This window comes from Tetrao urogallus (assembly GCF_951394365.1).
Source record: "Tetrao urogallus genome assembly, chromosome: 2".
NCBI lineage: Eukaryota > Metazoa > Chordata > Aves > Galliformes > Phasianidae > Tetrao > Tetrao urogallus.
The window spans coordinates 57267068-57294761 of record NC_136814.1 but is presented as its reverse complement, the minus strand read 5'-3'; the positions used below and the strand labels follow the sequence as shown (position 1 = coordinate 57294761).

At 35.9% G+C, this 27694-nt stretch overlaps 1 protein-coding gene across 1 annotated transcript in view; it reads left to right on the top strand.

The window, feature by feature from the left end:
* Window positions 1-27694, top strand: part of LAMA2 (laminin subunit alpha 2) — a gene marked incomplete at both ends in the record, with an annotated part of 330653 nt that overhangs the window by 278419 nt on the left and 24540 nt on the right. Inside the window, 10 exons of the mRNA XM_079532443.1 lie at window positions 2425-2541; window positions 5201-5383; window positions 7665-7819; window positions 9352-9495; window positions 10398-10531; window positions 17230-17389; window positions 20836-20960; window positions 22838-23000; window positions 24625-24769; window positions 26758-26896. Coding sequence (XP_079388569.1) covers window positions 2425-2541; window positions 5201-5383; window positions 7665-7819; window positions 9352-9495; window positions 10398-10531; window positions 17230-17389; window positions 20836-20960; window positions 22838-23000; window positions 24625-24769; window positions 26758-26896 — 1465 coding nt within the window. The remainder of the gene's footprint in view (window positions 1-2424; window positions 2542-5200; window positions 5384-7664; window positions 7820-9351; window positions 9496-10397; window positions 10532-17229; window positions 17390-20835; window positions 20961-22837; window positions 23001-24624; window positions 24770-26757; window positions 26897-27694) is intronic.

Below are 27694 nucleotides of genomic sequence, written 5' to 3'. Positions count from 1 at the left end.
CCTAGTTTAACATCAAATTAGGAGTAGTTTCATTCATCTGCAGAGTCAAAAACCACCACTTAGAAATATTTTTGAGAAGGATAATCTTAAAATTTATGGAAGATTCTTCCCAACTTTATTGTACTGTTAACTGTGTCTTTCACACATGACACCAATATCCTATTTCTCTGTTGGGACATTGCCTCCAGGCACACCTGAACTGTTGCTCTGATTTAAATGAGGCAGAAAGATCCCTACCAGAATGGCATTTCAAAGGATCTAGCAACAAAAATATGATTCTCATTTGCATTCCATTCCCCATTTCTGTCTTGGAAATAGCCTTGGAAGATTTAGTTAATGATTTCTTGAAGGTAACATGCATGTTGTTTGATTTTTCTAATTTCATGTTGCTCTTTGCACATCTAGTTTTAAGAAAACTTTCTCTTTCAGAGTCTATGGATTCCACAATCCCATTTGTAACCCATTAATTCTGTTTATTCTCTCACAAAGGGTTACAGCTCTGATGCTGTTGGAGATCTAATATGTCTAATTATTGTTCCTTATTTAAAAGTGGTACTTTCTGTTTTTTACAAGTATGTGACCTATTCACTGAGAAATTTCTTCTCCAGTATATTTTCCTATTCCAGGACCTACTTCAATATGTATCCAGAAATCACGTGTTTATTTTTAATAACCTGTCATATCTCTGAAGGTCAATGTCATACTTTCTATCTTAAACTACTTTTACACAAATTATTCTCCTCCTTCTGCTATCAAGCACCATGATGTTGAATTAGTTTCCCAAAAAGGCATGCCTTTAAGGTAATAAATAACCAACTGTCAGTTCTGAAGAGCTCCATACTGATATGAAGAAATATTGAAAAATGGTCCTGAACATAGTTGTTTAAGCATTAAACATTTTCTGTGCCAAACTTAACATTAAAATTTTGAAATAATGTATGTTTAAATAGATGTAAAGCTTAGCTAGAATCTCATTTTTGAGAGTTTGCGAAATTATTGCTAATGCTGAATATTGCTCCAAAAATCCCTCCATAATTTTTATTCAAAACAATTGATGAAGAACAGAAATGATCCATAAAAGATAACATCAGTTTGTAACAGTCTGTAATGTACAACTGTTTTGATTAATTAGGATGACTTTTTCCTATATACATATGTACGTCTTTCAGAATGTGTTGTTAGTGTAGTCTCCTCATATTAATGATAGGGTGATATGGTGTGTTTTCCTCAATTATTAATCAACATGGGTTATTTTTTAGAAGTTTCATGAGAGCTATGCCTTGGTCATTCCAAATGGTGCAGTAAGCTGACTCTTTCTTTCTGATCAGTCTTGCCTCTTTCCACACAGTGGTCAAATCATTTGTCCCGGGCAACATCTTTAATATGAAAATGCGTGTAGTGTTTGGATATAGGAATCAAGGCTGGGGGATGAGCTGCTGGAGAGGAGGTCTGCAGAGAGGGACCTGGGCATCCTGATGGGCGACAGGTTGGCCATGAGCCAGCAGTGTGCCTTGTGGCCAAAAAGGCCAGTGGCATTCTGGGGTGCATTAAAAAGAGCATGGCCAGCAGGTCGAGGGAGGTGATCCTCCCCCTCTACTCTGCCCTGGTAAGGCCTCATCTGGAGTACTGTGTCCAGTTCTGGGCTCCCCAGTACAAAAAAGACAGGGATCTCTTGGAAAGAGTCCAGCGGAGGGCCACAAAGATGGTGAAGGGCCTGGAGCATCTCTCCTATGAGGAAAGGCTGAGTGAACTGAGTCTGTTCAGCCTTGAGAAAAGAAGACTGAGAGGGGACCTGATCCAGGTCTATAAATATCTAAGGTATGGGGGGCAGAGTGGTGAGGCCAGTCTCTTTCCAGTGGTGAGTGGAGACAGGACAAGGGGAAATGGACACAAGCTGCAGCATAGGAAGTTCCGCACAAATGTGCGCAAGAACTTCTTTACAGTGAGGTGACGGAGCACTGGAACAGGCTGCCCAGGGAGGTTGTGGAGTCTCCTTCTCTGGAGATGTTCAAGACCTGCCTGGATGCCTACCTGTGTGACCTGGTGTAGGGAACCTGCTTTGGCAGGTGGGTTGGACTCGATGATCTCTGGAGGTCCCTTCCAACCCCTACAATTCTGTGATTCTGTGATTCTGTGACTAAACTTCATACTTGAATCTTCCAGTGGATCATTTTTATGTCTCAGTAAATCATTCCATCTGTGATTGCAATTTTTTTTTTTCTTTCCTCTGTAAACCTCAGGAAAACCTCTGATAAACAGAACAGTAGGATGAACTAAAGCATTTAGATACAATGGAATGAGGGAACTTAAACTGAAAATGTTATCGTTGATACCTACAACTTAGGTACATTACTTTACATACAAACTTACTTACGTTATTTAATATCTTAATGTTAAACAACTTGCAAATTATTGTTATTATAGAAAAGGAAGATAACCTGGACAGCATGCAGAACAGACTGAAAGATGCTGATGAGAAGAATTCTATTCTCCTGAAAACTTTGAATGAAACCTTTGGGAAGCTCTCAGCCATTCCTAATGGTAAGCTGGAAAAGTACTGCAAAGCTTGACTTATCCCTGCCCTATTTCATCATTTTCTATCACTGAAAATCTGTCTGACTTTTATCTGGTCCATGTCATGTGCACTTTGACCATGGGCTGCGGTACAAGGCACAGATAAGCTAGAAAGAATTGGCCTGAAAACAGATACCTTTATAAGTTTGTATTTTGACACAGTAAAAGGAGTTCCACTTCTGTAATTTGTAAAAAATTGATTTCAGAAAGAATAAGGATTTAAGGAACTATGATACATCCCAAGGCAGTCTTTCCTTTAAACATAGAAAAGCATATTTATGAAACTCATGTAAAATGAAGCATGCTTCTTATGATAACATAAGAACAGTAAACACCTTATGACTTTTAAGAAAACATCAGAATGGAATCTGCTCTTTTTGTCATACCTTTCTAACACGCTTTCTAACACGTTGATATATACTGCAATATCAATTCAACGTCAGCTTGTTGCTGTGTGTCTTAGGACTGGAACAGGCCTTCCTCAGTGAGCCCTAACGTACTAAGCATACTTACAAATAGTTTTACTTACCACTTCTGGGGGAAAAAAAAAAGAAAAATCTGTTATCAATTAAAATCCTTAAGTGTTGGGATGTTACCTACTTTGTGTTGTATTGGTGAGAGACAGAGCTACAATGCATTTTTCTTGTAATAGATGGAATGGTTGGGTTTTTTTGTTTTTTTTGTTGTTGTTGTTGTTTTTTAGAAAACAAGGAACTTTTATCAGTCATATGATACAGCTTTTATTTCTAAGGGACCCTGCATTATGATGAACTGAATATAAGCTTAAGAAAAATCTCTGAAGAAAGTCTGTATTCTCTCTGATCTGTGTAGGTCTAGAAGATCCAGACTACAAGTAAAAACTTGATGTGAGAAATGATTCATCTTACCCTTCTTTGTCTTCATGATTTCAGATAGCTGAAACATTTTGTTTTAGATGTAGCACTCCTTGAAATCAGACATTCACAAGAATTTGCTTTAATATGTCATCTCTTATGCCACTTTCTGGGTTTTGACCACAGGAATTGACATGACTGCTTCTCTTCTTGTGCACAGATAAATGTCTCGGTCAAATAAAATGGACCTTGGAGGCCAGTGGGCCTTAAGAGACAGAATAGTGAGTGTGAAACACTTAAAAGATACGTGAAATATGCAGCCATTAGTAATGTAATAAGCTCTTGCCAGAATAGAGTTACAGGGTGCTTGCTCTTGGGACAAGGACACTCTCATATGCAAGTAGATGTGTTGTAAGAGTGAAATTCAAAGAAAATAAATGGCATGAATAAGAAAATACAGTAAGTTAGTAATCCAATAAGGAAATAACCAATGAGGACAGGAGAGAAAATGACCCTGTCATATATTTTGCTCTTCAAGGTTTCAGGGAAACAGAGTACAGCTTAAACTAATAATTCTTGTGTCTATGCTATAGAAATAGCCAAATAAAATAACAAAATTAAAACAAACAAAAAAAAGTCAAAATGAGATAGAGGGATAGATCAGCCTTAGGACAAGAACCTACACGTTCAGGTATAGATTAAAAATAAATATAATTGGTATGACAAATAGAGGGAAGTAACAAGGTAATCCCATTTTCCATTCTTCCAGAAAGTGGTGGAGCCTGTAATAATGAACTAAAAAGAGATACGTAGAGAAGATGAAAAAAGAAATTGGAAAAAGGCAGTCAGAGAGCTCTCTCCTTTCACTTCTTAGTGTTGATGATGATAATGGTTAATTAAAGGTTCTGTTGTGCTTTCAAGGTGCTACTGTATTTTGGGGTATTTTCGAAGCCAAACTTTCAGAAATAAGAGTGGAGTAGTTTGGAGCACAGGTATAATATGATTTTGTTCAAAAAAGTAAAAAGGGTTCAGGACAAAACTTCCAATTCTCTACAGTCTTAGAAAGCATTGTCTTTTCTCTGGGCCATGACTTGATTGCATCATACTATCCACAGAATGTGAAGAACACATCTGTTTGGGAATTTACACTTTTGATTCCCTGAAATGGTGATAGTGTCTGCGTTTTCTCATGTCTTCATACAGTCAGGAGCATGAAGTCATGCCCGAGCAAATCTTGATATAAGCACTCTTATCAACCATCTCTTAGCCAGAACTGGGAAACAAACACATCCTCCTTTGCTTTCCCAGTCCTGCAGTACAGTCTGTTAGCTGCACTGACTACAACAAGGAGCTGCAGTCATTATGAGAAGCAGCACTATTGCTGCATGGTCGTTTCAGAAGTGTCCAAGCTTCCAAGCTGCACTATGAAATGTTCTTATGACTGAGGGACACAAAGACATATTGGAGAACACAGCGAGACAGCAATTCCAAGAGCAATGTCACGATTTTGCAGGAAACAGGTAGCAAAGAATGTTCCTGCGAGTACCACAACTTCACTGTGGGGTGTTTTCTTCTTTTCAGGAGTATTTGTAATCTCAAAAAACAGAGGATTAGATTCTGCAGTCCAGACATATGATTAATAATGTCTTACTTATATATGAAGATCCTAAAGAGTAAAGAACTACACAACACAATTTAAGATGGTAGAATTTTGGCCCAACTTCTTTCTTGAGATGTATGAAAACAAACTCTGTACTCTAGGCAATCATTTAATTGTCCTTTTCTACCTACAGATACAGCTATAAAGGTACAGGCAGCTAAAGACAAAGCAAGACAAGCCAACAATTCTGCAAATGATGTCCTGGCCCAGATTAAAGACCTCAACCAGAATCTCCTTGGCTTGCGAAACAACTACAGTAAGCTTGCAGATGATGTGGCAAAAACAAATGCTGTTGTGAAGGACCCTATCAAGAACAGTAAGTTCTTTTTTGCTATGGATTTTCTGTTGTTGTTGTTTTGGTTTTCATTTTACATCTCAAAATGAAACAGACACTCAACAATTTCACCCTTACAGCATTACTATGATGGGATAAAAAGGAAACTGTTGTTTCTATTTCTGCTGTTAGTCTTCTGTGAAAAAAGCTACCATCAGGAGGTTGAACATGTAGTGGGTTAGTAGGTCTGATCCAAAGACTGGTCTTTAAACTAGATAGGTGAATAATTAAAGAATCAATCCTTGGTTGACAGTATACTACTTGGTTAATGTAAAATTCCTTGCACTAACCCAGACTCCAGTCAACCAGGTAATTACTTCTGGGTGAAATGCAGTGACATCTTTCGTACAAGTTACTGTTTCTGGTAGAATACTGAAGACACTTAAGAAGAAAAAAGATAAAAAAGAAAATGTTTTTTAAGGCTGATTTTTTTGGGTTTTTTTTGTTGTTGTTTTTTGTAGGGAAGCCTGTTACCAAATATAACAATTTCTTTAGCAAGCATTTTAGCAACTTCTTTAGCAATTTCCACTATGGTTATGATGGATAACATTGAATTCTAAATTGTATAATGTTTTATTGTAGATTACCAGAGTGTATTGCATAGGTTTGTACAGCCAGGGCTGAATATTGTTACAAAATTACTGAAGGACTAACTTCTCAGCTAATCTGTGCTTTCCAGGTTGTGGTCAGCTTAGCAAAACTAGGCACCTAAAAACATCTAGTTTAGGAAATTGTCAGTCTCATTCTATGGACACATATCCTTTTCAAGTTCTAGCTGTACTAGCAAAATGATTGTCACTGTCTTCCTATCTGAAATTTCTGAACCTTCATCAACTGAAATACATGTGTGAACCCCAAAAATAATCATCAGACAGAAAGATCCCTAGAAGTTTAGACAACATTAAAAACAGTTTTTGATTGAAATAATGTGGTTATATTATGGCAAGTTATGCAACAAGCAGGTCTACAAGGTAATGATATCTGGCTTGGTAGTGATAACAGGCAAGTAGCCTAAACCTTCTTGACATTTCTGGATCTAGAATAGGCCAGATCTAGAATCTTGTCCTTTAACTTACTTTGCATTTGTGATTAGATCTTCAAAACATTTTCTTATGCTATGTTCTGTTTTTTTCTCTTTTCTTTGTCTCCCTATCTTGCCTACAGAAATAAGTACGTATGTCTTCTTTCTTGCTTTTTTAATTGTGCCTTTTCCAGTAGATAATGATGATTCATTGCTTACTGCCAAAGCTTATGCATGGTGTTCCACACTGCTCATTCAAATGGTTACTTTTTGAAGGCTCTGAGATGAAGTGGCTTGGTAACTAGCCTAACTTATGAAACTTATAAGAAACATCTTGAAAATTGAGTTAGTATTCAAAAACCACATAACCAGACTTTCATGCTCTTTGTAAGCATTACCCTATTATAATAATTACTATTTCCATTCTATCTGCATTCTTTTGGTAAGTACTGATTTGTCCATTTCACAGTCATCCACACAATTCCACACCCTCACACTAGTCAAGTGCTGTAATCTTTACATCTCCTGAAAAAATGTCAAAAAGAAGGTATTGTTCACCAGTTATAGGTTGAAAGGCATAAAAAATGTCCTGTGAAACTTAAAGAAAAAGAAAAAAATCTCCTTTGTAAAAACATTTTTCACTTGAGGGGGAGAAAAAAGAAAATATTTACATATGATTGTCATTTTTTTAAATCTGCTTTCAATACATATTCATAATTTTAAGCTACCAGATAATGTTAAGTGATCAGAATAAAAAAATGTTGTTCTTGTTGCCATTATAGACAATTTAAGAATGAACTTCAAGTTAATTCAACATTTAACTGCAATCCCCTAGCTCTTCAGCAGAAATTACTAATGGAAACTAATCAATTTTCATTTATCTAGCATATTTTTTAAAAGTAGATTTAGAAAAAACACATGTAAATAATTCATTCGTAACTGTATTTTGCTCCGGTAAGTATTTTCACTGCTATTATCCTGACATGAGGCACAGTTACTGCTTCAAAATTCTTGTTTAACATCTGTATCTACTTCTGTTGCTACCTTAACTTCATTCTAAATGTTCATAAATGACCTAATTCTGTTGAGGTAGCTTCCTGGTCTGTGTATATCTCATATTAGCATATAATATTGCCTGAGTATTGTCTGTGCAGAATTTTCTTCTTTTTTTTTTTTTAAATAACAGTTTATAATTACCATCTGCCACCTCTCTAAAACTGTGCTTTGTTCTTCCTTATGAAGTTGCTGATGCAGATTCAAATATAAAACACCTGGAAAAGGAGGCAGATCGCCTACTAGATAGACTCAAGCCAATCAAAGAACTTCAAGATAATTTAGGGAAAAACATTTCTCAGATAAAAGAGCTGATAAACCAAGCTCGGAAGCAAGCCAATTCGGTAAGCCTTTTTCTCAATAAGATGACCTTTTAAATATTAGTGGGATTTTATTTTCTACTTTTATATTTCTTTTCCTCAAGGTGAATACTTCCTAATATTAAAAAAAAAAAAAAAAAAATGCGTAGAGAAAGCAAGTAATGGAGTATAATTTCTCAGATAAACAAAAAATTTTCTGATAATTTCCTCTCAGTGTTTTGTTTCTTCGTTTAAAATGCACCATCGTTAAATGGATAATATCTGTTGGTCTGTATTTGGAAGAGTTACTATTTAAGAAGTATTGTAATAGCATAGCAGAAAAAATCACTTTGTCATTCATGACTGAGTACTGATAAAACCCCTGGTATCAATTCATATAACTTATATCACCTGAGAATGTGGAGTCTAAGGATGCAAACTTGGGTTGAGAGTATATTTCTGGTTTGATTACTGAGTTTGGAGTTTCTCTAATTCAGCAGTACTTTAAGCTTGAGGACCAGCTGAGTAATACTAAGGTTATTCAGCTTGTAACCCAATAGAAAATGAGAAAAATGTTCTTGGAGATAGTACGTTAGGATAATTCCTGAAAAATGGTTGGGGAAAAAAACCAAAAACCTGCAGAATAGGAGCCCAGAATGGATGTGTATTACGTATTTGCCCACAATAGAGGAACAAGTTACAGTGATGCAATAGCTTTCTTCTTATGTTCTTTTGTCTGAAGGCTTCTAAGTACTTACCTGCTCAGCATTTCTGAGGAAAGGAAATAGTGTGTTTGGTCATATAACAGGTCTCATTCTTTATAAAGTCTGCCCTAAGCAAGAGGCGATATCATTATGTACATCTACTCTAAAACATAAACATGTCTATCTGGAATTGAAATACGATTGTACTGTCATTATGTCTATGCTGGCATTATGAAAGCAAATAGTATGCTGTTTTCATCTGTGCTACTGAGCCTAAGGAAACTAGCACAAGTGTCCAAATGCATATGTCATTTGAGCAGTGAAAATGAAACCTAGTAATGAATACCAGCTCCATTAGGGACTATGTGAAAACAGTGTTAGACACAACTGTTGGTTAAAAAAATAATTATTAAAAGGTGTCTTAAATTAGCATAATCAAAGACATTACAAAGAAAAATAGATCATCATCTCTACCCCAGAGGAATATGTTGCAATTCCTTCAGAAGCACTACGTATTTTCCTGGCTACGTATTCTACTTGTAGTCTGTCTCCATAGCCAGAATTCCCCAGCTGCTTGTGTTAGACCTACATATCTTCTAGCTATTTTTGATCCATATAATTGATCCTTTCAAACCTGAATGCTAGAAAGAGTTTGTATTGCCTTTTAATCAAAACATAAGAAACAATCCCAGAAAGAAAATTGCATTTCTACCTCTTGTACGTATCCAAGCAACTACTTGCTACTTGTAGCACAGAAATGGTAATGAGGAAGAAAAAACAGTTATATTTTTGTAATGATTTAGAAACATCTTTTGGTTACTTCTGGAATAATAAGCAGTAAACTAAATTTTTTCTAATATGCTTTTTTTGAAGATCAAAGTGTCCGTGTCTTCTGGAGGCAACTGTATTCGGACATACAGACCAGAAATAAAGAAAGGAACATACAATACCATCATTATCAATGTGAAGACTGTAGTTGCTGACAATCTTCTTTTTTACCTTGGAAGTGCCAAGTTTGTAAGTTTGTCTCCTGCTTTTCTTGTCAGCATTGCTCAATCAAATCAGGTTACTGACAGACACAGAAGATGAAAAAGGCTTTTCTTTTTTCCACTTTGAGGCTTCAAAGTAGTAGTAGAGGATCTAAGATAAACTAGAGAGTTGCTTTGGTATTAATATAGGGACTGCTAAAATATAACTGGCAAATATTTTTTAGTATTTTAACTAGCTATAAAATCTAAGACTGCTACATGAGCTACATTAGGGCTTTAAAATTCACAGTGCAACCAAAGCATTTTGGGGGTTGTTTGTGGGTTTTTCCTTGGGGAAGAAGTGGCTAATCATCTTGAATCTGTCAAAGCTCCAGTTTATTGTAATTTTATGTCAAGACTATGATTGCAAGCACAGTAATGATGAATGACTCAGTTTCCCAAGGGCACTCTAGCAGACAAGCTTCTAGAATAATCAACAGTAATTCAGCAAATGGGAAAAACAGTGCATTTCTAACGTTTTGAACTATATACTTTATATACCTAATACAAAATGAAGAGGCTAGATGGCATCATGTATTAGTCTACAATCCTGACATGTTTCTGCCATCCAATGGATGTTTTACAAATAACGTCAGTCTGAGTTCTCTTCTTACTTGCTACAGTACCAACATTTCTGTAAGTCTAGCAGCTTACATGCTATGTATCACTGACAGAAGTCATTTGTCATATTTGTCATAAGATTCCTTGCTTGAATCAAGGAAAGCAGGGAAAAGACAATCTCAGTCACTGTGAGAGTTAGTTTTCATACTTTGTTGTCTGTAAGTGAATTTCTATTGCCCCATTCAAATGTCTTCTGAAATATGAAAAGTTCTGGAGAGTTTTCTTTTATCAAAATACGAGACTGGTTCTGTTTTTATATTTTGTACACAGACTGACTTCTTGGCCATAGAAATGCGCAAAGGCAAAGTGAGCTTCCTGTGGGACGTGGGATCTGGTGTTGGACGGGTAGAGTATCCAGATCTGACCATTGATGATGGGTTTTGGTACCGGATTGAAGCCTCTAGGCAAGTACATATTTCACTTCATAGATTTGTTTCCTAATGAAAAAACAGCTAAATTAAGCAAGATTTAATTCCAATCCATTCTTATCATGTTTCACAGAATCATAGGGTTGAAAAGGACCTCTGGAGATCATGTAGTCCAACCTTTCTGCTAAAACAGGTTCCCTACAGTAGGTTATACAAGAAAGTGTCCAAGCATGTTTTGAATGTCTTCAGGGAAGAAGACTTCACAACTTCTACAGGCAGCTCATTCCAGTACTCTGTCACCCTCAAAGCAAAGAAGTTTTTGTCATGGTTTATGGAACTTCCTATGTTACAGTCTGTGCCTATTATCCCTTGCTCTGTAATTGGACACCACTGAAAAGGACCAGACCCAATCCACATGGCTCTCACTCATTAGGTAGTTATAAGCATTGATAAGATCCTCCTCTCAGTCTTATCTTCTCCAGGCTGAACAACCCCAAATCTCTCAGCCTCTCTTTATGCAAGAGATGCTCCAGACCCCTCATAATCTCTATGGTATTCCACTGGATTCTCTAGAAATTCCCTGCCTTTCTTGAACAAAGGAGCCCAGAACTGGACATGGTACTCCAGATACAGCCTCACAGGGCAGAGTAGTGTAGGAGGATAACGTTCCTTGAATGCTGGCCATGGTCTTTACAATTCACCCCATAAGAGAATGTATGTCAGCCATAAGGGCATGCTGTTGACTCATGCTCAACCTGTGGTCTACCTGATCATCCAGGTCCTTCTCCACAGAGCTCCTTTCCAGTAGGTCAGCTTCTAACCTATACTGATGCATGCAACTCTGCAGACTTCACATTTGTCCTCATCTCAGGTTTGTACATCTCAGGTTTATAGAAGTGTTTGCTGTGTTTAAAACATCTATTTTTAATGCAAGGTAATATCATAAGCAATTGTAGGCTGGTTTAGTGGAAGGTTTTGAACCTACATCCAATAATACCAAAAGTGAATACGCTGCAATTACTATTGAAATGTGAATTGTTCTGCTTCAAGAATATAATTTCATCACATATTTTCCCTCATGCATCAGCAATCCATGACTGCTTATACTCCCTCCTTTCTACCTTTCATTTCAGCTTTATGAATTCTCTTCTTCAACTAGCATCCTTTAAAAATTAGTTACAGGTTTTGGCATTCAGACAGATAACTGCTATTCTTTTCATCTTGAATTTCAAAGAGTAGCACCATTTCTGAATTTCTGGTCTTGCAGTACTGCAAATGAAAGGCCTGTCATACACCAGTATCTTGATTCTTACTCAAAATGCCGTTTCCATAGCCAGAATATCTCTTCAAACTAGAGATGTTAAAAAAGGTACAGCTTATGAAAAATCAAGGATAGAATATTCTCAATATGTTTCGTATTTCAGTCCAGTTGCTGAATGCTTTTGAACTTTAGATAAATAGATAATTTGATATTCAGTTTTCAAATTAGTTTTTTGAATTTTGTATTTTCCATTTAAATTGCATGTAACATACAGTTTAATAATTACAGCATAAGGATTATGGAACTTTATATCCATTATCTTTTCCTCTTGAATTACTCTCCTAGCAAATTAGATAACGTTGTCTATATTGCAATCTGATGAAAGCTGAATAATCCTTTTGCATCCTTACATGTTATATTTCACCTAGTATTAAATGTAGAAATGATAGTACAGTCATACACTGAGAGAAAGAAGAAAGGGAAAAGAAAAATTGTAATCCAGATACATCCATAGCTCTGAGAGAAGAAAATGGCATCCAGTTTAAATAATTTAGCGAAATCACAGAAATCAGACATTCAGGACAGAGAAAGAAATAAAATCATGGCACTTTCTCTAGTAGCTGGCTTAATGAAACCTCGTTGCTTGTGAAATACAAGCTTGGTTATGATAGGAATAGTTGAAATCTTCATCACTTCATATTGTGCATACTAAAATAGCTTCATGACACAGTAATGCCAGACTTCTATTTACAATAAAGCCGCTTCAGCAGAATATGGGCCAGGATATGGTCTAAAAATTCACACATTCTACAAATGCACAGTGCCTATTAAGTTATTTGTTCTAGATACACAGGATGTGCATGCCATTAGTTTTAAACAAACTGCTGGATCAGCAATTTGGAACAATTACAGCTGCACAATTCAGGAGAATTACATGCAAAGGCATTAGTTGGATTTGTGGGATCGAGATGAAGAACTCGGGACTAGTTTTATATTCCTAAGGCAGACTTCATTAATTACGTGCCCTGCTGAAGATTTTCTGACTTCGAATATTTTAGTCCATTTGATAACTCTTCTTCATAAGCTGTTGAAGAGTTTTACTCATTACATTCTATCTTTTTGTTCTCTAAATTTCTTCTCAGTTCCAGCTACTTTTCCAGCAAACTGACAGAGCTGCCAGATGGCAGGACATCCACTTAGAGTGGAGGAGAGGTCAGAAAGGCCATGGGGAAATTCTGGCCTTGCTAAATTTTGCCTCACATTTCAATGATGACAGGCATTGAAACGTGTTTGCAATGGTAGATTTAACTATGTAAATATGATAGCTTTAAAGACTGATAGCAGGTTTTAACTAAGAATCTCAAAAGGGCTTATAAAGAGATGTGTTGCTCAGAGGCCGTGAAAGCCTCAAAATCATTCAACTTATGGATTGAAATCTAAATATGAAACAGCTGACTGTTAAGTGATGATCAGGGATGTTCAATTCAGTTAACCACCAGGCCAAAATTTCCCATCTGCTAAGACCAATTTATTAACTACTGCATCTGTTTTCCATAGAAGCTTTTTATGTTTCTTGTCTTTTTATTTCAAGTACACTAATTCTGTGCATTTTATCATATATACAGAGGCCATCATGGAAATCTTTAAATTTTTATGTGTATGGAATTGAAGTAAAATGTATTTATTCATTCAATGTACCATTTGCCTATGGAATGAGCAATTCCCTTTACTTTGATTGCACAAGAACTTAACAGCTACTTACAGTTATGTACCTTCTTACAGAGATGAATCTGATTGACATTAAAAGACTGCAATCAACTGAAGTATCAATTAATGAAGGAAAATATGACATAAACAGTTTGTGACAAAAAGATTAGAAGCAGGTTTGAAACACGCAGAGTCAATTTTGTGGAACAGTCAAATATATATTAGAGTATTTTTGAGTCACTCTTGATCAGTGGAACAATGTCACTTGATGTCAGCAGGCCTGTTAGGAGCTGGATCTGATTAGTTGTGATTTTAATTAAGCACATTTTAAATATTACCATTATTAATGGTAGAGTTTAAACAATTCCCTTCCTTGGAAAGGACAGATGAATCACAAATTCTCACTAAGCATATCCAGCTCAGCTCAGCAAGAATTCAATCATAAACTACTAAGGCAAATCTAAACCATACTTTCTAGTAATGGTTTTCTTTGTAGTTCAGGTATCAAGGAGCAGATATTTCTTCATGGTATTTTGTAATCTAATGTTGATAACTTGCAGAAGTCATCTCAATTGTATCATGCATCTCCTAAAGCGCAAATCCTGCATACGTGGTATTGTGCAAATGTATCAGACGATCAGCCACCAAAGTGCTGATATATCTTTAACCCAACAGTTCATCTTGAATTGACTACCACAAAAGTAGTATCTTCTAATCTGATGACTTGTCATGCATCAGATACCAATGTCTTTTTGCTGCCAAGTTAGCCAACTTCTTTCTTCAAGCTCAATTGTCCTCCCTAAGTAAGAGAGAATTATTTATGAAAGAGACTCTGTAGTTAGCATTTCCATCTGTTTGAAGATGAAAGACACCCATGCTACTTGTAACATATTAGGCACCCTAAAAAGTGTCAGTCTGCTCAGTCCCTTCAATGTTATTGCGTTTGAATGTTTTTAAACTAGAACCACTGGAGTCGTGATTTCAGTTTAATAGGAGCCGCTAGTAACTGTTAAAGTCTTCCAACAATTACTACATTGAGAACTATGTTTTGAAGCCCTTTATAGGGATTTATTAATAAACGTGAATAATAATAAAAATAAACCTTATTTTATTAATGAACCTGGAAAAAAAAGAAACTTCTGCCACATAGAATGCTATCTACTTAACATTCCATTGATTTTGGAATAAAAGTTAAAATAATTGTCATTAAAAGAATTTCCAACCAAAAAAAATTTAATTAGAAGAATGTGAATTGTTTGACCCCACTGCTTTTAAATGGTTGGGAGTAACTATGCATTTACATACCCCAAATATCACTAGGAGATTCCCTGGATTCCCTGGAACTCCCATCTATATGATCTCTTGAGTTACCAAATCAAGCTAGAAGTAATTGAAAATCTCCAGTATTTTTCTGCAAATATATGGTTTTCACATTGAAAGCTTTGATATCCCTATCTCTAGGGCAGGCAAGATGGCATAGATCTACAAAAACATTCCCCATTGAATGGAAACCCTCAAAATTACTTTTCAACCTTGCTTCACAGTTCAGGGTAAATTTATCAAAACAGACATGTGACAGCTAACATTTTTTTTTTCTTCTTTTTTTTCTTTTTTTTTGGGGGGTTTTTTTTTGGCTTTAAATGACTTATTTCCAGTGAGATGTCATTTCACAAGAAGACTCTCAGTTTACTCTGGATGAGGCTGACAGATTCTGAGCTAAATGAATTGTTAAAGAGATTTCTAGACATAAATGCATAGTTTTCTAATTTTTTTCCATTCTCTAAAGCCTTGGTCCAGTAAACTTTCTAAATGCAGGAATAATTATTAGACTTTCTGAATCTCTAAATCCAGAAATAAATAATGTTTAGTTTTAACTCATTCAGTAGCCTCAGTTAACACACTAAATATGAGTTCTTCAAGTAAAGTTGCATTTAATAGAAATGACAGTTCTTCCTGAAAGGTATGCGCTTAACTTTAAATTTTCTTGTTACCTCAACACACCAAGCCTGTCTTTTTTTTTTTCTAATTAGGGGAAAAAAAAAAAAAAAAAGGAAAAAAAAAAAAGCATCTTTACATGCAACAAAGTCCAGGACTTCAGAAAATCAATGTGTGTTTTGGTTGGTTGTTTTTTCCTTCTTTTCAGCTGTTACTTGGCAGTATCTTGGTAGGATGGGCGTGCGGCTCTTAGTCTAGAAAACTACTTGTGGAAAATTTTTGATAAATGTTATTATTTTTATTTAAAATCCTTCCTCCTGACACCTTTGACAAAAATACAAATGTAAAATGTGTTTTCTGGGAGAAATGCTGTTTAGTTAGCCTGCAAACATGTAGTAAGTAATTTTTAGAACGTAAGGCAAATAGCCAACAAAATACAATAGGTTGTCTAAAAAAAGTACAGTTCCTCTGGACAGGTATACACTCATCACAAACTGATATGGAAAAAGAAAATAAGTGTTATTTAATGCAGAGTATTTCTGCATTAATTATCAAGTAAATGTGTTTTAAAATTTCTCTTTAATGCTGAGTATCTCAGTGCTGGTTTAGGTTGCAAGACCAGATGTTCATGCTGTGAATTTCCAAATTAACATGCCTGTGGTTATGTGAAATTAGAGATCCTATTAAAAATGAATTGAAGCAGCAATTTCCAAAGTTATCCATAAATCCACAATACATGGTCATTCTCATCTCCCTGCCACTCCTCCACCACATTAATAAACATACTCGGTCCCTCATCTGCACATGACAGGATTTGAGTCGCATTCAGTTTTACTCATTTCTACAATTATGTGATGGCCTCATTTAAAAAAAGAAAAAAAAAAAAAAAAAAAAGTGTGGTGATTCTGGTTCATCTATATGAGAGGGAGAGGAATCACTGGCATTTACGTGGCCATAAATGCCTAATAGTTTACTTCTGAATAAAAACTGTTATCCATACTGCTGTACGGTAGTAAAATACTAAGAAAATTACTTCGGAAAGAATAAAATTATTCAAAATCTTCCAAAGTTTTCTCTGAAATACATTTTAATATACCTGAACAACTAGGAGGAGTCACCTCTCTCCACATTTCATTCCTTCTGTTGACAAAGACTAGTAAAAATTCTTTCCATACCACTTGCTATACTAGTATAACAACCTAAGGAGCAAAAAAGAAACTGCTGCTGTTAATTAATGGTAAATTAATTATTATCAACTATTAACTAATGGTGGATTCTTTTACTGTTATTATCAATATTTCATTTGGTTTAGAGAGGATGGTAAAGTAACACCTTTAAATTCAGTGAGGTTTGTGCCAATCTGTTAAACAACCAGGGAACTCCAGTACATAAAGAACAAATTCTGTGCACCCCAGTGAAGCTTGTTGCATGATATTCATTGCGGAGCAAATGTAACCCAGTAAACCTTAGAAATTTCACAATATAATTTGAATCTTTGCCTACCTCATTTGTAACATCAGGAAACAAGTAGTCAAGACTAGTTTTGTTACAATATTAATTAAAAAAAAAACAAACAAACAAACAATTTTCTTGTTTCAGTGAATGTTCCACTTCATCTGACTATTGAATTGTGTGCTAAAAAAATATTGAGGTGATGAAAAGAAGTTCTCTTTAAATTACACAAGTCTAAGAGTTTGTTAGCCTGCATCAGCATGGAACATAACCAGATCAGTAATACATGCCTCTATTAAAAGATGCCATCTAAAACAGACTACTTACCATATTTAACTATGGTTTACTGAAACTGTGCTTATTTTGTTAAAATGTCTAGGACTGGGAAAAATGGCACTATATCAGTGCGAGCACTGGATGGCCCCAAAGCCAGCATTGTGCCAGCCACTTTCAGTGGTGTCTCGCCACCTGGATATACCATTTTGGATGTAGATGCTAATGCCGTGCTGTTTGTTGGAGGTTTAACTGGAAAAATAAAGGTAATGTACTGTATGGCACTACTGTATTCCATTACTACTTACACTAAAAATAGTAAGCTTTAGTATGCTTGTGTCATTGTTGGAGGTGCTTTAGTAGTATTTGTGCTCTTGAGATATTATTAAGAACATGTAGGCTTTCTGTCTAGAAGCAGCTAAAGGTGTCTGCTTTCTGCCATAAACAAGAACTCTTCAAATGTATTTTTACAATTACTGAATCATCATTTACTAAAAGTGGCTCTAAACTGTAGAGAACAGTGACCCTTACAAAACAAGAATGTTCTCACTAGCTTAATGGGCTCTGTGCCTTGATTTGCGTGTGCAGAGGCAATGGAAATAAACTGGAGAGGGTTGGTTTATATCCCACAATATCCCAGGCCTAATAATTATTCTTTGTTTTCTTTCTTTTCTTCTTTTTTTTTTTTTTCTGTGTTTGATAAACATAAATTTCTACTGCTGTAAATACAAATGTATTTGTATTGGCATTATATTGTGTTTTTTACTTGCCATAATGACTCAGTGGAATAAATATTCCACTGAGCAAAATTAACACTGTTCTGTGCTTGCAGTGCTGTGCAATGGCCCAAAGATCAAAAAAACACAAGTCCATAAAGGCTGTAGGGTTCTTTCTGCCTATCCCACTGAAATGTGTAAATGCAGTCTGCAGTGACTGCTGGCTCAGGAAGACTGGCCCATGTACCAATTCTAAGTGCCAGAACTGTGATTAAGAAAACCCTTTCATCATTCCACATTTAGGAAAAAACTTGAGAGTTTGGTTGTTTTTGACTGTTTTAAGACTGTAGAAATTAAGTGATGTATAGTTTTTGGACTGTTTTCTTTGGTTGATCCACTGAAGGAGTTGTGAAACTTCAAACTCAAATGCTAACTTAAACCCAAACCTTATTTGAATTTTAGAATCATAGAATTGCTCAGGTTGGAAAAGACCCCAAAGATCATCAAGTCCAATTGCAATGCAACCGTACTACCCTAACTCTAACAACCCTCCACTAAATCATGTCCCTGAGCACTACATCCAAACAGCTTTTCAACACCATCCAGGGATGGTGACTCAACCACCTCCCTGGGGAGCCTATGCCAGTGCTTAACCACACTTTGTTTTTGATTTCACTTGCAAGTTCCGAGCACATGTTGGGCAAGTGCTGAAATGTAATTGCACCATTTATATACGTTTATGTGTTTAATGCTGGCTCTCAGAGCTTTGACCTTGAATTCTACTTTGAAAAATATTCTTATGGTTACTTTAAAAATCCAGAGAATAGGAGATATCACATGGCATAGATTGTCATGGCATAAATTAGTCTCATGCCTGGTCCTAATTTCAATGGCAAAGTTATTACATTGGACTAATAATAATGTATGTTTTCCTGGATGTCATTTTTCATTTTTACAAGTTTCTTATTGTTAAATAAAGTGCTCTTAGTATTGTAGCCTGATGGCAGAAGTGAGACAAAGGTGTAAACAGAGATCATATCTAGTATTTGAGTAACCAGGTCCCAAAGCTCACACCAATCACTCTAATAAAATGTCACCACAAAGGTGATCTCATTTAATTTAGTTTGAGTTTTAAAATGTGTAATATTTTATCTAGTGCTTGTTATTTCATTTTTATTTTTTAATGTTATTTGTAATTATTTGGGGTTTTTATTTAAATGCTAACATTGTTTAAATAACACTCGATTACAAAGAACTGCTTAATGATGGAGTGTGTACTTAAGAAAAAGTTAGAAATAGAAGAATAGCAAAGAATTTCAAGAGCAAAAAGAGTTTAAGGCCTCTTGATCTATTGGGATAGACAAAAGGGCCTGGAATGAAAACCTAATTTAAACCTAAATTCTTTCCTAAATGTTTTTGATTTTTCTCTTAGTTAGACAGTGAGGCAGAAGTGGGTAATAAGCACGTTTACTGAGCACATATATAAGACATAAGACATAAGACATACTATAAGACAGTTTTAGAATGAAGTGTGAGGTGAAGTACTGAACCTGAACAGAAATTATGGAAGCTACAGAAAATCTGATGCCTGAGCAGTGGTTTTCAAACTCAGTAAGAATTTTCCAGATGTTTTCTAGAGATTTCTTAAGTTTTTTTCCAACTTGAGAAAACTATCATAATTTTTCTCCCCGGGTAAATAAAGAGAAGGGCAGAGATAGGAGACAGTGTATTGTACATTCAAGGCGACTGGAATATTTCCTATCTAGGGTTTTAAACATTATCAGACTTGCTCTGCTCAGACACAGTCTGAATAAATGATATTTACTTTAAAAAAAAAATCATCAGTTGTCATGTTCACAAAAAATTGTTTTTAACTAAGAATTTTGTTTAAAACTGTGTTTTGGATGTTTGTCAAGGTCACTGACCTGAAGAATGCTCACTTTCAGTTTTTAAAAACATCTTTCATTTGACTTGAGTTGAAGACTATGATACTCACATGTCATGAATTTCTCAGAACTGACATTAAGTTCCTCTTGTTGCTAATTAAAACCTTCCCAATTATCCCAAGAAATATCATCAGAACATTAAGTCTTTTGAGTCATACTTTTGCTGTAATATTTTTAAGTTGCACTTCTTCATATTCTCTTGCAAGGTCTTAATATTCATAATTGCTGTATGGAAAACAGCAGGTGCTTGTCTATCTTAAATAGCTAAGTAAATAGTTTTTCAATCAGTTTGTATTGATGAAGTGATATTTAAATGAAGCCAGGTATTTTTAGAAAGATCATTCTGAGATAAGTACTCTGTGTACAATCATATATTACCTATCTGATCATAGCACCATGTTATGATCAAATGAACCTCACCCAATGTGTATGACCCTAACCTAATGAGTTTTGATGCATTTTAAGTTAAAATTGCTTTGCTATCTGCACATTTTTCTGCATCCAAAACTCAGCATGACCTTTAGAGGTGTAGCCAGCTGAGCTCACATATTCAGTTTTTTAGTTTGGATACTCAAATTCCAGGCTTTTGAGAATTAAGAGCAGGTGAATTTTGCTGGTTGTACAGTGGGCAAGTTTCCATAGCTCTTTCCATGATATCTCAAATGAAAACACAGGTAGACCTCAAAAAGAGGCTGGACTGCTGGACTTACTTGCTAGCGCAAGCAAGCAGTTCTCCAGATGGCTGGGAAGCAGGTGATGTGATGTGAAAGCCTGGGCAGTTCCCCATTCTTCAGGGATCATTCTGCATAGGCCTAAGTCTCAATTAAATGAGCTTTTCCATCTTGACTGATACAAAACTTATCTCACCTTTTTGTCGTTCAATTGTTCTAGAGGATTAAATATGTGATCTAGAGGATTACATATTAATCTTGATATGTGAGATAATAAGAAACATCTTCTGGTATTTGTTCTCTTTGTACTTGCTTCGCTTTCACATACAGTAAATAACTTCAAACTGAGTTCTAACAGTGATTGTGTTTTCTCTTACAGAAATCAGATGCTGTAAGAGTCACCACTTTCACTGGCTGTATGGGTGAAACCTTCCTAGACAGCAAACCCATAGGACTGTGGAATTTCAGGGATATAGAAGGTGACTGCAAAGGGTGTGCTGTCAGGTAGGTAACATATTGCTCCTTTCTAAGCCTGTCTGTGGGATGCTGTTGTCTGTTGTAAACAGCGAGAAATTCTGCAGCAACTAACAAATTCCAGTAGACAGCTCAGAAAGCTGAGTTGTGGGAAATATGAAGTTATGTTGAAATTATGTCAACAAGAGAAGCATACAATCTGCATTAAAAAGTGGTAAGTATATTAACAGAGTTCAAATGGTGTAATGGTGCTATGAAGCAAAGACTCCACCTAGCTAGTGGCCAAGGTTAGTGAAAACGTGAGGGATGGTGAGATCCACACTGGGACAAAGTCTGGCACAATAACTGCATTTTGCAGTTGTGGGTCATCATACAGAACAGGGAAGAGTGAGGTGCGTCAGTGCAGCTTTCACAGCCACCAGTGTAGTGAGCAGAGACACCAAAAGGGAAAGTGGTTTCCTTTCTCAAAAAAGAGGGACCTTTCTGGTGTGTCTTTGTACTTTAAGGGTTGTGACCCATTTCCTTCCTCTTTTCCACTGAGATACTTTTCTGTACCATGATTCAGCATCAAAAGCAGCACTGCTGAAAGCCCCCATACAGATGTACCTGAGACTATTCCATAGATTTTCATTTAAGGAATAATTATGAGTCTCTCACTTCCCAGTTTATGGCCTTTACCATGACATATTGCATAAAAGCAGTATTGTCCTGTTAGATACTCCTGGTTTTTAGCAAATTTAGCAGTGCCAATATATAGTGTAGAGCTCTCGCTGCATTAAGCAAAGTCACTGTAGACTCAGTCAGAGAACTTAAAAGTAGACTTGTATTCAATTGAGCAGCCTAGTTTGAAACGTCTGCTAAGGCTTTGCCCTTTCAAAATGATGGAAATTCCAGTTGTGAACTTTGGAAATGCTGGAGGATTTTCTTGACTATAAATGTAGGCCCTTGATGCTTAGGTTAAAACTTACGGAGCGTGATGATGTGTATGTCTCAGCTCCAAGCAAGTCCTAGTAGAGAGATCTAAACTTTATAAGTGTTTCTGCCTAAATTTAATTTTCTCATTCATTAGTGATAGTGTAGATCTCCTTGCTTGGAGTAGAGTAGGTGGGAGGAAGATTTAAAAAAAAAGAAGGCTAGACTTGAAATTCGTAGAAAACTGTATTAAAATCTCACTTTTACCTTGACCTAATTTTCTTGTTTCAGAAAGAATCCAGTTCTCCTGCAAAATCTATTTGAAAAAGCTAACTGTTAAATGTAGTTATGTAGGGCAAGAGGACTGTGTTCAACATCCTTTTATGTGTGCCAAGTTAAGTGAGAAACATTCTCCTAGCCAGTATTCCACATGTAGGTCTCTTGTTCGACTCTATTTGTTTGTTATTAAACCAAAAGATTGCTGTCATCCAGCTATCTGATCTGTGTGACAGAAGGTCAAGAGTCTATCATAAAAATCATATTAAACAATCTCACAGCCTCATCTTTTCTGTAATGAGAGGGACTGATGCTTCTCCTCTTGCAAAGTTTGTAGCAAAGAATCACAGTTTACAGGGTTTTCAGTCTGGGGCCCTTCAGAAGGTGTAAAGTCCCTAACAGTAACAAAACCAAGGTTTACTACAAGAATGTTATTTTATAATGAGGATTGCATAATGACCAGCTATAGTCCACAAGATGTATTCAACAGATTACTTTTCTGTCTTCTTCCCAGTAGTGCTTTCTTGCTGAACATCAGTGGAGCTGACCTGGTAGCCCCACTTAGAATGTGAGTTTGATACAAAATCAAACCAAGTTCAGGAAGACTCCCAAAAGGCATCTTCTTGCTCCCCTGCTCTGCTCTCCTTCTCCACCTCCATGTTTTTTTCCCTTTTAATTTCACATGGCAAAGAAAAATAGTTAGAATTGCCCCTTTTCAGCCCACAGGTGGCAGATGGTGAAGGAACAGTCCAGTTTGATGGTGACAGCTATGCTGTAGTGAGCCGCCCAATCCGCTGGAACCCTAATATTTCCACAGTCATGTTCAAATTCAGGACCTTCTCATCCAATGCCCTGCTGATGTATCTTGCTACTGAAGACTTGGTAAGAGCAATGAACCTCCACGCTACTTAGAGGTTTCAAGCCATCTTTGCAATGGCTTAACTCATCATATCGTGAACACAAATAGGAATTTAGTGTAGCACTCTGGGTGCCTTTTACTGCTAAAATAAAAACCAAAAATATTAGTTATGAAAGCTACATGGGATTTTTATTTATGCAAATATGTGTGGATAATGAGAAAAGTTTTTAATAAAAATGTCTGGCCTCATCCTCTTGGGAAACAGGAGTAACTTGATTTCAGCATCTCTCGTCTAAATCGATTGGCAAGTCTGACTTGGAAAGCAGTCCTTTCTTTGTCTATCTTTCCTTATCATATTATATGGGTCAGTCACAAACAGCAGTCCTCAGTGATGTCTTGAAGAATTATGGAGCAGTCAATACAGGACAAGCGAGTGTTACTTCAGATTCCTGCATTTGGGGAAAGATCATCAGAATTGCTGGAATTACTGAGGAGGAGGGTGCTGCCTCATTTCTTCTGATGGATTTTACTAAAATATAACACTATGATAATGAAGTACTTATGTTGTTATAATTAATTTTATAATTGCATATTAGAAGTATAATTAGGGTAATTATTTGAGATTGTGTAATTATTTTGGATAATTAATATACGTTATTTTTCTATGAAAAAATTATTTAGCTGAACTTATGGAAAAACACTGGTATCTGGAAAGTAGGGGGGCCCGGTACAGTTTACATCTTAAAATATGGTCCCACAATATGAAAACACCGAGAATGCGCTTTCTAGTGGTACACAGATAGCATATGTAAAAATAGCATATGTAAACATCTAGAACAAAGGGCTGTGTTCACATGCAACATTTTTCTCAGTTTTGCACAAGTGTTCAGCACACAGTAGTAAAGTATTTTCAATCCCTCTATACCCGCTCATATGTGGAACTAGCCATGAGCAAAATGATTATTAAACTTCTAAAGTTGGTATGTCTCTGATATGCTCATGTCCGGAGCTTTAGTTCCACTATTACTTGCTTAATGCCTTTCAGGCTATCCAGTCCCCTGGCTATTTGTTTTTCTCCTTGTAATCTACCAGCTCTTTCTCTGTAGATACTAAAGTGTATACCACTGCTCCAGTCAGACATATCAGTTATGGCTTAAGTACTGTTATCAGTGGTTGATGAGAAAAAGAATTTATAGCTCTATATGGCTCTTTGGAATCCCTGGTAAACAGTCCCATTTTACCATCTTTGCTGTTGTTTTCTTGCAAGTTTAAATCTAGCAGAGATTTGTAGTAAATACATTATTATTAGTTATGGAATTATACGGGTAGGAAGGGAACTCTGGAGATCATCTAGTCCAACATTTCAGCAAAAATATCCAGCTAAATTAGCAAAATTCCAACTAAATCATCAATCCAAAGGGGAAAAGAGGGGGAAAAAAGAACTTGCTGACAGCAGCATACTTTCATGCATTACAGTCCTGGGCAGTAAAGACCTAAATAGATTTTTTTAAAGCTTGTAGAAAGTTGTATGCTGCCATTTAGGAAAAAAAAACATTTACTTAATATAATATACATCTTATCAAAATGAACAAGAATTGTAATTTGTATATCTAATATATATGTATATCTAATCCTTTTTATTAACAGAAGGATTTCATGAGTGTAGAACTCAGCGGTGGGCGTATAAAAGTCAGCTATGATCTGGGTTCAGGTACAGCTTCTGTTATCAGCAACCAAAATCATAATGATGGCAGATGGAAGTCTTTTACTCTATCAAGAATTCAGAAGCACGGTGAGCTCCTGTGGTGTTAATACGGGTTTCCCAGTTCCTTATTTTGTACAGCTAAGCATCTGATCGGGGGGGGGAGGATATTTCTGAAACTGCTGAAATTATGAAATTCTAGTGGTTTAGCAACTCCTTTTGCTTAGCTTACAGGTGCACTGAAATGCACTCGAGTGGCTGCAGCATCAAAAAGACCTTTTATGATATTATTTTGACACAGATAGCTTAATTTTCACACATAATTCTGCTTTACAGCTGTGTAAATTACATTCTACAAAGCTTCTGAATGGAGAAATAGAGAAGCTTTTTCATCAGTTCACTGATGTTCAAATTAATAAAAGACCTGCATGATTTTTGTGAGGACAGCAATAGCATTTTTGCTGTACAGTCCTTTCATACTCAGCATATCCCAAAGCAGTGGTTTAAATATTGACAGTACAGTATCCCAACAGACAAACACAGCAGTCATCTTAAATTCCCTAATAACTACAGAGTGCTGTGAATCTGCATGGAAGCAACTTGTAATGTCTTCAAGACTGCTAGTGACTCATTAACCTATTACTTATGCAAAATGTGAAGTGGTGGCATTTGATAGGACACAAAAAATGCTGGCTGACAAAAGTCTGTTGTTGTTGTAATCTATTTATGGCACTGGTGAAATCTTCCCTGAGCCAAATTCATGTGGCACACTCAGTGCTTTTGTACTGCTAAAGTCGTCTTGCCCTCTGAATCTCCTGGGTCCCAAAGGGTGCTGAGAAATGGTCTTTCTCCTCTGATCCCTACATTGCCAGCTTTCAGGCTGGCCTTCACATCTCCAACACAGACTCACTCTTGCCACTTGGATGATGTGGACCTGTGAGCCAGGCCAGTTGTCAGAATGACTTGGAGCTCTCACCTATAGATTTTCCACAGATTTAGAAGATGTATTGTTCTCTTAATCCATATTTAACTCAGAAAATATTAAGATAAAACACCATGTCACACAATTGTAATTTCTTCATATCATTCAAACACATTATATGTTTGTATAGAATTTATTGGTATAGAAATGAAAATTATGCTTAGTCTGTCTACTATAAGAGACAGAAGAGAAGTCTATTCCCCATTCAATTCTTTTACTCCTGAAAACTGGGTAGTTTGGTTTGGCATTCCGACTTTCTTCTCTCTTTAAAGGCTCTGTCCACCAGTAGCTTAGATTAGATTAGAATTAATCTCTTCCATTTAGCTGCCTAAAGAAAAAAAGAAGAATGGAAGAAAGAAGGAAAGCAGGAAGGATGAAAGAATAAAATAACCCTTTCTTTGCATCCCTATAGGATAATGTTCCCTTCTTCCTTGGAGGCTATTCATCACTTCTCAGTGTGCCGTGTCTCTCTCACTGAACCTTAAATTTTGTATTAATCCACACATTGAAAATGTGGATGAAATAATCATTTAAGTATAATGGTTGTATATAGTTTATCTTGCAGTCCATTTGTGACTTCAGATTGAGATTAAACATGTCAGCAACTGAGTGCTTTGCATTGAAAATGGTTTAGAGTGATGGATGACAAATCTCTTAGGCATATCATGATAATCCTTAAAAAAATTGTACTCTAAAACATCCTGCACATGTATCAAATTGTGGATTGAAATCACAAATTAAATGTAAAATTATCTCTTCTGTCTTGATTTTGTCCTGAAATGTTAGTTCCAAATTGCACTGACACAAATACCAAACTGACATTGGTTTGGAAAATATAAATAACTAAAGGATACAGAATTGCTATAGCTGTTGAGGTTGTTATGGAAACAGAGGAAAGTGTGGGTCTCTCCCCCTGAATTTAACTGACAAAAATTGGGAAATGCAGTGCCTTAACTTCAAAATATGACTCTCTTTACATCTTCCTTCTCTTGCAAATCCTCTAATTATTTATTCTTTTTTATTTATTTTATTTATTTTAGCTAAGATATCATTTTTAATTTCTGATGTTTTGAAACGAATCTTATATCTCTTCCAGCCAACATATCAATTGTAGACATAGACACCAATGAAGAAGAGACCATAGCAACAACCTCTACAGGCAGCCACTTTGGACTCAACTTAAAAGGGCATGAGAAAATATATTTTGGTGGATTGCCGACTCTTAGAAACCTAAGGTAACATGACTCAAGCCAATTTCTTCACCTTTGGGAATATAAATGCAGTGTAATCCTATCACCTGTATCCATTTATCAAATACATTTGCAGTAAGTAAATGGTAGATTCCCAATGTACTCTATACTGCCAGACCAACACTTCATCACTTGTGCATTTCAATGCTACTCACAGCTCATTACACAAATACAGTGCAAATAGATTTTTATATGCTATACAGCTTTCAGATGCTGTGCAGAATCATGATGTAGCTGGCTTTCTTTTAAGTCTATTTTCTTAATTGATGAATAGAATTTATTACTCCAACCATACAGAAACACCTCCATAGCTGCATAAAAATTAAGCATGAGTGTTTAACATGTGCATGAGTACAAAATTATTCCTTGTGGATTTACTGTTAAATTAGTACACATTTCTAGTTAAACAGGCTTGCTATAGGTACCACACAAAAATGCACCAGATCAAAAAATAAAAAATTATAAAATTTATCAAAAAATAAAAAAAATAAAAAATTAGATCAAAAAAAAAAAGAGTTGTAAAAGACCACTATGATCATCCAGTCCAACCATCCACCTATCACCAATATTTCCTGCTAAACCATGTCCCTCTGTACAACAGCTAAACGTTTCTTGAACAACTCTAGGGATAGTGTCTCCACTACCTCTGTGGGCAGCCTGTTCTAGCACCTGCCTACTCCTTTGGAATACATCTAAAAATATTCTCTATAGAAAGAATTTATGTTATTTATAGAAATAAGTTTGTAGACATAAACTCCTAAAATTCCTTTTGATATACATAAT